The sequence below is a fragment of the Salvia hispanica genome, chromosome 4 (assembly GCF_023119035.1).
Source record: "Salvia hispanica cultivar TCC Black 2014 chromosome 4, UniMelb_Shisp_WGS_1.0, whole genome shotgun sequence".
NCBI classification, from domain to species: Eukaryota; Viridiplantae; Streptophyta; class Magnoliopsida; order Lamiales; family Lamiaceae; genus Salvia; species Salvia hispanica.
Window position 1 is genome coordinate 29,088,108 of NC_062968.1, and position 10,607 is coordinate 29,098,714.

Below are 10,607 nucleotides of genomic sequence, written 5' to 3' on the forward strand. Positions count from 1 at the left end.
AATCAAGATATTGACATATTTAGTTGTCGAGCTAAAATGTGTAAAATTTAGCTATATCCCTTTTAAAACACACATAGCTAAAGTAAATAGTTCTATCACCACAACTGTTCATTTCAATTGATCCAAAATTAGGGATTTGATTCATTGATTGACTGGATTTACAGTTCCCCTCTCAGACTTAACCAAAAAACCTAGTGATTGTGTTCATATCAAATACACCAATTCCAAAAGCAAGACTTTATCCAATCAAATTCAAAAAACCTCAACGAAATTAAATGAATTACGTAAATGAATATAATTGCCTGTGAAGTAGTGTCAGCCGCCGCATAAATAAGGCCGGAGGAAAGACTCTTGGTCAAAATCGGACGCGACTCCAACATCCCCAAATACCAGCCTAGCAATCCCATACGAGAACCCGAGGATTTGGATGAGCAAAAGCGGCGGAATATCGAGAGGGAAGGGGAAATGCGATTCGGAGGCTCAGGTTTTTTGGTGAGGCGGCGGAATGGAGCGTACGCTCTGCATTGCTGGTTGTACGTTGCAGCAAAACGGCGGGTGCCGGCGAAATCGTTAGCGAAGTGAAATCTCATAATGATTTGGTGCAGGTGCGGAGAAAGAGGAATGGTGGGAGAGTGGGATTATCAGTCGAATAGGCTGCAACAATTTAGGTTGGCAGTTGCAACAGACCAAAATATTTTTGCCTTTTTGGTGAAGACGACGCCTTCGTAATTTACTTTTTTTTTTATTTGCCTTCCGAAAATTTTGCAAAGATTATGTAAAATTATTATCAACTAATCAAAACATGTCAAGCTTAAATAATTTTTTTTTTTTTTTTACTATCACTTTGTGCGGGTCATATTCTAATACTTATAACACTCTAATCCAAAATTAAGACCAAATCTCCATTCTTAGATTTTAAAATGAGTGGATGAGATTAAATCTTACGAATCTCAATAAATAGTAGATAAAATATCAACAAAAGGGTAATATCGTCATTATGTTATCATATGATAATTTTCGTGAATATTTTTTTTATATCAACATAGTGTATTACAAATATCAACAATATGACCTAAGAATATCAACACTAGTACAAGAAAATATCAACACATATTTATTGAGATTTTTGCATGTTTTTATTGAGATTTTTTGATATATTTGTTGATAAAAATCTGGTTATCAACATTTACTTAAAAATAAAATAAAAACACATCAAATTTCATCATCTGAATGTCGTCGGAACATATGCAATTGAGATATCGTTGGAATCCTTATAAAATTATCTTTAATTTGATATATTTTTAGTGAAAAAATAATTTAAATCGAGAAAGTTACGTAAATTTAAAATTTTAAGATGATTCTAATGAGAGAGAATTGACATTAATACCCTCTAATTTTATTTATTAATTTTTTTAATTAAAAATATAATCTATTAGGCATTATTTCAACTACTGGATCTTCTAATCTAATGGCTAATGGCTAAGATTTAGTCTTAATTTAAAATTATTAGTTAGTTAGCAATTGATCACACTCCCCCGTGCTTGTTAACACGATAAATACAATCCAATATAACAATACACTAACTCTATTCCCCCGTGCTTGTTAACACGATAAATACAATCCAATATAACAATACACTAACTCTATTTCAATTATTCTTCTCTCTTATTTTAAAGTTATACTATCTCCAAAATCTTTTACTCCTTTTTAAAGAAACCGAGAGATTATAGTTAAAGATTCTTGTAAGCATATAAATACTTCTAGAGAGACTGGGGGTTAAAGCTTATCATATGAATTGCCAGTGATGAAATTGACACTGAAAGAGGACTGCACCAATAAATGTTATTGAGGCAATATGAGATATTACTCGTTGGAGTTTGCATTATGGTAAGTTGGTAAAATAAAATCATAAAAAAAAATATGTTGATAGGAGTTCTAATTTGTTTATTTCCATATAATATGCGTGGGAGTGCACTATGGTGACAACATAGTTAAAATGACAACCTAACACCATTATAAGCCATCCGATCTCTTAAGTGAATGGATGAGATTGGATTACAGGAATAGAGTCCGGATTGCTTGTCTGTTTGTTAACAGAATATTGCTTATATGGATATTTTAGTCATTTTTTCATATAAGAAACTGATGCAGGATTTGAAAATCCCAGTTATTTTGCACTTTGATTTTGAATTTCTCTCTCCCACTCCGCCATACATACCTCTCTCCCACCTTACTCTTTCCCCTATTATCCAATTAATCATGATGCTCTCCAATCCAGAAACCCTAAAAAGAAATCTCCAATTAATCGGTGCTCTTCTACCAATTCACTGAGCCATAATTCTCGATTCAGCGTCACCAGCGGCTCTCTCTCCATCGATTGTAGCAATTACCAGCCTATTTCTCTAATTGTTTCTCATTGCATCTTGTGAAATGAGGCGATATCTGCTATTCATAGCTCCTCCGACGTTCTTGATTCTTGCTCCGGCTCGACAAATTGAGTAATTCTTTTGATTTGACATTGTTGATGAGTGAAATTGTTGTGTATGCAATTGTTTGCTTTGGTATCTCTGTTAGTTACTATATTGATTTCGAGTTTTGATTTTTGTTTGGGTTCAATTTTGAATAGATTCGAATTGCTTGTTACAAGTTGGATAAATACTCGTGTGTGACCATATATCTGCTTGCCACTAAAATTGCTTGTGTTTTAGTATATATCTGCTTTCTACATATTTGTTGATGCTTGGAATACTCGATAATAAGCCAACTATGTAATATTTTTGGTTACTGAATACGGGACTTAGCTTATTAGAATAGTTAAAAAAATTATCTCGAATTGCTTGACACAAGTTTGAAAAACGCTTGTGTGTTACATAATATTTGTTTGCTACTTCAATTACCTATGTTGTACTGTATATATGCTTACTACATATTTGCTTGCTGCTTGACATACGTAAGATTGAGCTTTTAGTCAAATAGTTTTGGTCGTTAAACATAGGACTTGCTAATTGAAATGATTACAAAAAGGATTTAAGATTGCTTGCCACTAGTATGATAAATGCTTATGTGATTCCATATCTATGCTTGCTGGTTCAATTGCTTGTGTTCTTTCGTATATTTGCTTACTACATATATACTGCTTGAGAACGAGCCAATAGACTAATAATTTTGATCATTCAACACAGTACTCACGCTAATTACGATGGTTAGAAAAAGGAAGGCAAACGAAGATCCTGAAGAAGATGATTGTAGATATCGAGTTATGTTTGTCATTCAACAAATTAAGATTTAGAACATTAATCACACATAAGGGATCAATTATTAATATAAGCAAATGTTAATGCACACACAAGCAAATCATCAAATGTAACAAAGTGAAATTGTAGTTTCAAAATCAATTGCGAATATTACCCGAAATCAATCACAAATCGATGTGCACTATGGTAATCAAGCAAAATGCGATGCAAAATCATTGTTAAATTTTACCCCACAACAAGCACAAATCGATATCTATTACTAATAAGCAATAAAGTATATAAAGGCATGAAATATAACTTCTATTATTATTTTTAGCACAATAATGATAAATAAGGAATCACTAAACACTGATATGCAACTTCGTACTCATAAACAAGCAATATAATATATTTAATCAAGCATTCTTATGAAGTCGGTAATACAAACAACAATTACAATAAATCACAATAAGTCGCTAAATATAAACTCCACCAATAAAATATTACTACAATAATATTAAATAAAGGAAACAATATCATGCATATAAAAAAATTAAGCAAAACGAAAAATAATGATTAAGGAAATCATATTCTCAGACATTATAAGAAAATAACTATATTTTGTACAAAACAAACTGCACACATAATAATAGGATGAATAATAACTTACATTATCTACCACATTAATTGCTTGAAATTAGGGAAGAATAAAAACCATTTAATGGCATACCTTTCATACCCCTCCACGCCTAATCCCATATTTTTTGTATATATTTATGATGCCATGTGGTAGTTTGTGTATCATATAACGGTCATGATTAGTGGTACAGTGTCATCCAAAATAGCATTGTCATTTTAACATTTCCCAATATGCGTATATACATATTTAAAAATATTTTATGATATAAAAGATCAGTAATAATACATTTAGGAGTACAGTGCATTAATCTAACTTATAATTATCGAGTACTTATGTAGTAAGTCATTTTCACCTTTTTCTTTCTATTTGTCATTTTAGCATTTGATTATTCTTTCTATTTCGTAGATACTCATTCCGTTCCACAAAAATATGTGCATATGATATGTTACGAAAATTAAGATAAAATTGGTGAAGTAAGATAGATGAGTGAAATGATAGTTAAAGTGGTTATTATTATTGTTTTAATGGTGGTATAAGTTATAAATAACTTAATGTATAAGGATAATAAATTGGGATAACTTTTCATAAATGGAAATATTCATATTTTTATGAAATGACAAAAAAATGGAAAGTGCACGTATTTATATGGAATGCAGGAGAGTCCCGTGTCTCCTCACGCTGGGATGCAGCAGATTCACGTGTCTCCTCAAGCTGGGATGCAGCAGATTCATGTGTCTCCTCACGCTGGAATGTAGGAGAGTCTCGTGTCTCCTCATGCTGGGATGCAGCAAATTCACGTGTCTCTTCACGCTGGGATGCAGCAGATTCACGTGTCTCCTCACGCTGGGATGCAGCAGATTCACATGTCTCCTCACGCTGGGATACAACAGATTCACGTGTCTCCTCACGCTGGAATGCAGGAGAGTCCCGTGTCTCCTCAAGTTGGGATGCAAGAGAGTCTCGTGTCTCCTCAAGCTGTGATACAGCAGATTCACGTGTCTCCTCAAGTTGGGATACAGTAGAATGCGGGAGAGTCACGTGTCTCCTCACGCAGGGATTGTTCTTATTTTCACCTTTTTCTTTCTATTTTCACCTTTTTCTTTCTGTTTGTCATTTTAGCATTTGATTATTCTTATTTTGAATCAATATTTTGTAGATACTCACTCCATCCCATAAAAATATGGACATATGATATGTCAAGGGAATTAAGATAAAATTGGTGAAGTAAGATAGATGAGCGGAAGGATTGTTAAAACGATGTTAGTCTATACTGAGATCCACATTATTATTAGTGTTTCAATAGTGATATAAGTTGTGTTGGAATCCTATGCCCGATCAAAGGACTTTGACCAATAATACTTCCAATGAGACATTTAATTTTGTGAAATTAAATGATATAGTGTCAATCTACGTTCGGATTAGAGGACCGTGGTATATTCATTTTCTCAAATCCGATACCCGTGAATGAGAAATAATTGATTAATTTTTTACAAAATTGCAAACTAATTAATGAGCTATGAGAGAAGTCATTAGACTAATTAATAGAGTTAAGTATCTCACATTGAAAGTAACAATCTTACTAAACCAGTATTTAATAAGAAGGATTATTACATGTAATTATTATTATAGTGAATTAAGATGGGCTATAGAGCCCACACGCGCGCGCCGCCTGCCCAGCCGCGAGCCCGTGTCCTTGGACTTGGATCTTGGCAATTGGTCTTTGAGCCTGGTCGTGTGGCTCGGTACTTGGGTTCGACCTTAGACTGGTCTAGTTCTTTTTAGACCACCACCGTTTCCACGTCAGCGAGCCAAGAGGGATGACACCTCATCAGTATGACGCGGTAAAACCAACGTGGCTGACACGTGGTAAGTCGTCGTGAACGAACCTAGACAACCTCTCAGCTCTCGTAACGCCTTGTAACGGTCGGCGGTTACAGCCTCGCAATGATGACAACCATCATGGCTGTTGACCCCCTTCAGTGGACTGATCCTATAAATAGGCTAGTCATTCCATGCATTCTACACACCATTCACAAGCATTCTGCATCATAAGCTCTCTCCTTCTCCTGCATTGTTTTTTCTATCGAAAGCTCTGTCCTCTCATCCATCCAGTTCGCCGGAGCTCTGCTGATAGCGATGTTGCTTCACCAGAGACGTAGCCGTTTTATCTTTGAGGACGAAATGCCAACCTGAGAGCACTATCGGAGCGTAACTCGTCTTGCGGAAAGATGACTCCTCGACTCGACTAACAACTGAACACGGTTTACTGTTTCAATTTCTATATTGTACTCCCTCCGTCCCGCTTAAGATGACACGTTTCCTTTTTAGTTTGTCCCAACTAAGATGACACATTTCCTTTTTGGGTAACTTTCTCTCTCCAATTAATACACTCAACCACTTTTTCTCACTCCTATTAAAATATCCATCTTTCTTTATCTCTCTACTTTAATACTTACATTCACCTTCTCTCTCTCCAATTAAACACTTTAACCAATAACTCCTAAAATCCCGTGCCGGCTAAGCAATGTGTCATCTTAGCCGGGACGGAGGGAGTAATTTTTTTCAATTTGTTCTTCTGTATTCCTTTTTGGTTTGTATTACGCCGGACTTTTATCTCTTGTACTCTATAAACCAACAAGTTGCAAATAACTTAATATACAAGGATAATAAATTGGGATAACTTTCCATAAATGGAAATGCTCATATCTATCTATAAATATATAAAAGGGGAGTTTTGAGGATATTTTGGGAAATAAGTAGAATTTTGGGGGTATTTAGGTCAATCAATTATAATTCAATTGTAGTCATTTTAAAAGAATTGTTACCTGTATTATTTTGTACGAAGCATTTTCATTATATGGATGTAAATTTGAATTCCATAATTGTAGGGATGGAATTTAACTAATTTATTTTGTTTCCCTATAATTAATCTATGACCATGGTGTTAAATTTAATTAATTATTATAATCTATTCCAACAAAAAATAATCACACGGTATTTTCCATGACCATGGTGTTAAATTTAATTAGTTATTATAATCTATTCTAAATCTATACAATATATAAAATGAGAGTTTTGGAAAAATTTATAAAATTATCATTTAATTTAAAAATTATATTAAATATATAATTAAAGGCCTTAAAACATGGGATTAAGTGGAGAAGTGGGAGGTTTTAATTTGATTTGATTTATTCCACATATTATAAACATGTAACCTTTTTAATTTTTAGTTTCATCATTCTATTTTAACCGCTACCTCTTCCGTAATCTTCAGTCCAATATCACATACACGCGCATCAAGGAATTTAGGGTATCAGCGAAAAATGGTACTAATTCGATTATAATCTCTCATTGTTTTAGTTCTGCTAATAATCTTGAATTGGTGTTGCGAATTGCAGTAATATTAGAGGTTATGCATTGTAAGTATTACTCCTATTTTTTTTATGTATTGTATATGTGTTTAGATTTTTATCTGAGTCAGTGTTTAAATTCAATAATGTGGGTGTTGTTTTATTGATTGTTATTCTGTTTTACTGAGATGGTGCGATCGATTCATGCTTATTGATAATTTTCTACAATTACAATAGTTGTTGAGATGAACTTGTGGTTGCTATTGGAAGATGGATAAGTACTGGTATGGATTTATAGTTTTCTTGATTAGTGTTGTTTTATTTTTATATCAATTGGTTTATCTAATCAGATCATTCAAGGAACAATGAGATGAACTTGCGGTTGCTATTGGAAGATCGATTGGTACTGGTATGAATTTATAGTTTTCTTGATTAGTGTTTTTTATATCAACTAGTTTATCTAATCAGATCATTCAAGGATCAATTCCAACTTTCCTCTGCATATAGCTACATGTGATCTTCATCTTATTGATTGTGTAACTGTCATATGCCATCTCCTTTTTACCTAGAGATATCTTCTAATGTGAATCTTTTTACTTTTTAACAATTATTTGATGTAAGTTATGTAACTGTGAAATTTATAATGGGACTTCTGTATTATAAAATTTGGTTTTTATTTGACTGCTACTATTTATTAAATTTTATATAATATGATTTTTATTTGACTACTACTATTTATTCGTTCAAATAGTTTGCTTTTTTTTCCTTTTGTAAATAGTAGTATTACATTTTTCTTTATTTGTATGTCTTATTCTATTTCATCCACATATCTCCTCTTTTGTTATTTAAAGTATTTTATTGTATACTAATACATTTTAAAATAGCATACAATCATCTGCTAAAATATGAAATGTTTCATTGAGAGTAGGTTGAGAGAAGTATGGATATCTTTTTGTTGTTGTTTATTAATATATTTTTAATTGTTTATAATATTAGAAATACTTATTTTAATTAGTTTTTATCTGTAAATATATTTTTATACTACTTATTTACTCTATATTCTTTATTTTAAGTTAATATATCTTCATTATTTTAAAAATCTTTTGTCCTGTGCATAGCACAAGTGTTAACACTCGTTTTTATAAAAGGATGAATAGATGAAAAGTGCACATATTTTTATGGGACGAATGTGATTTCTTTTTTTATTCTTAACCCTCGTTTGACCGTTGATCTTTACGTGCGTCGGATTAGTAAGGGTGAAAGATGATTTTACACAATTTTAACGATTAACACTACAAAAAAAAAAAGTAAACTAAAAGCGTGGTAGGGGAGCCCCAAACATACGCTATGGGCCACCAATGCCCATGTTTCCCACTATAGTGGACATGACCAAGCCACCAAAAATTTATTTTTTTCCATTTTGTCTATATTTTAATTCTACTACATTTAAAATTGAAAAAATGCATACGAACTAAAATTAAAACAAAATCTTCGTTGTATTATACAAAGGGGTAAAATTATACAACGAAAATTCTTGACTTCTAATAAACTACTTTCCCAACGCATATCACGCTCTACGCCCTCCTCCCCTACGATTCCAAACCTCTTCTACCATATCAGCCTGCAGTGTCGTATGTGATGTTTCCCTCCGCATATCGGCGAACCGTTGGATCAAGTATGCATCACTACGCGGTACACCCATCTGCAGTGGGGCGGTTGCAACACCGTGACTCGTACTTGCACCCTCTTCCGGTGCCCAGTTCTCTGCAGAATATCCTTGTCCTCTATTATCATATTGTGCAATATGATACATGCATACATGATGGAGGCGACATCATTTTCGTGCCATTGTCGAACCGGGCACCGAAGAATGCCCCATCGCGATTGGAGGACACCAAAAGCACGCTCAACGTCCTTCCTAGCACTCTCTTGTTTGGCCGCAAAATAGGATTGTTTCGGCCCAACCAGCTGCCGGATCGTCTTGACAAACACGTGCCAACGAGGGTATATCCCATCGGCTAAGTAGTATGCCCTGTTGTACTGCGTCCCGTTGGCCATGAGTCTGACCGTCGGACCCTCACCCCGACACTCATCATTGAAGAGATGGGACGAATCTAGTACGTTGATGTCGTTGTTCGACCCTGCGACACCAAAATAGGCATGCCAGATTCGCAGTCGGTAGTCAGCAACAGCTTCCAGTATCATTGTTGGGTGTCTTCCTTTGAATCCAGATGTGAACCCTTCCCCTTCCAAGCAACCGGCGCAGTTCCTCCACTCCCAGTGCATGCAATAGATGCTTTGCCCATCATCCCCGGAAAATTATGCACTCGCCCGTGCATATCTATCAATCTCTGGCACTCATCGGCATTTGGCTTCCGTAGATACTCCGGACCGAAGATGGTCCGGATACAATTACAAACCTGCCTCAGCGCCGAGCAGTTGTTTCACCCAACTGTAGGTATTCGTCGAACATATCGGCGGGTCCGGCATAGGCAAGTCGCCTAATTGCAGCGGTACACTTCTGATATGTCGACAACCCGGGTCGGCCGGTAGCATCATTGCGCAATGTGAAGCACTTGTACCGCTGCGCCAATGTATTCGCTATATGGATGAATAGCCGTTGCGACATTCTGAAGCGGCGACGGAAAATCTCTGCTGGGTAACGGGGGTTATCGCCAAAGTAGTCTTCTACCAACCGATGGTGTGCCCCGACATGGTCACGCCAGATGGTCCGTCGATGATAGAACGGGCGAACAAACGCCGCCGCCGCCTCCTCCTCTTCTGCTTCCCGTTGCACCTCTTGAACGAGTTCATCGAACTCCCTATCCACCAATTGTTGGAACTCATCGCCGTAACTCATTTTTCAAAAATATAATTGGTGATAAAATGAAAAGAGTGGAGATTGGAATGGTGTAAAAAATTGGGGAATAATGGGTACATTTGTAGAAGAAATTTAAAAAAAAAAAAAAAAATTCGGAAAAGGGGAGCCGCGGCTCGTGGCCGGCACTATAGGGGGGCCGTGGCTCGCGCCCAAGCGCCGCGGCGGCGCGCCCACGTCCACACCCCCCTCCCCACCCCTCTCACTATAGGGAGCCGCGGCTCGCGGCTCTCCCGTGGCCCGGCCGCGGCCCCTGTATAATGGACACTCTAAGTGTTCACCTGTGTTCATAGAGAGCTTAAACTATTGAAGTGTTGAAAATTATAAATTGTTTAGACTTTAGAGTTTTTCTTTTGCATAGATCTTATGAAGCAAAATTTGGAAATCACATATGAACTCACTCAAAGTACTATAAAAACTAAGACCAAGATGCAATTAAGCAATGAATATTGTTTAGGTGGCAAAAATACATTCGCAAGCGATGTTAGAAAAAATGTAAGGAGGTT

General features: G+C 35.5%; 2 protein-coding genes and 1 pseudogene across 2 annotated transcripts; all 3 read right to left on the reverse strand.

Annotated features, from left to right (window-relative positions):
* Positions 1–726, reverse strand: part of LOC125222000 — a 41,442-nt pseudogene extending 40,716 nt beyond the window's left edge.
* Positions 727–8,894: 8,168 nt separating this feature from the next.
* LOC125220852 lies at positions 8,895–9,509 on the reverse strand. The gene has a single exon (XM_048122985.1). It carries the CDS (start codon positions 9,507–9,509, stop codon positions 8,895–8,897), a length of 615 nt encoding a protein of 204 aa, XP_047978942.1.
* Positions 9,510–9,648: 139 nt separating this feature from the next.
* On the reverse strand, positions 9,649–10,083 carry LOC125220853. Its single transcript, XM_048122986.1, has one exon. The coding sequence runs from the start codon at positions 10,081–10,083 to the stop codon at positions 9,649–9,651; it is 435 nt and encodes a 144-aa protein (XP_047978943.1).
* Between the last annotated feature and the right edge of the window lie 524 nt (positions 10,084–10,607).

Coding starts and splice junctions, on each gene's coding strand:
- LOC125220853 (XM_048122986.1), bottom strand. CDS start 10,083: ATGAGTTACGGCGATGAGTTCCAACAATTGGTGGATAGGGAGTTCGAT.
- LOC125220852 (XM_048122985.1), bottom strand. CDS start 9,509: ATGCACTGGGAGTGGAGGAACTGCGCCGGTTGCTTGGAAGGGGAAGGG.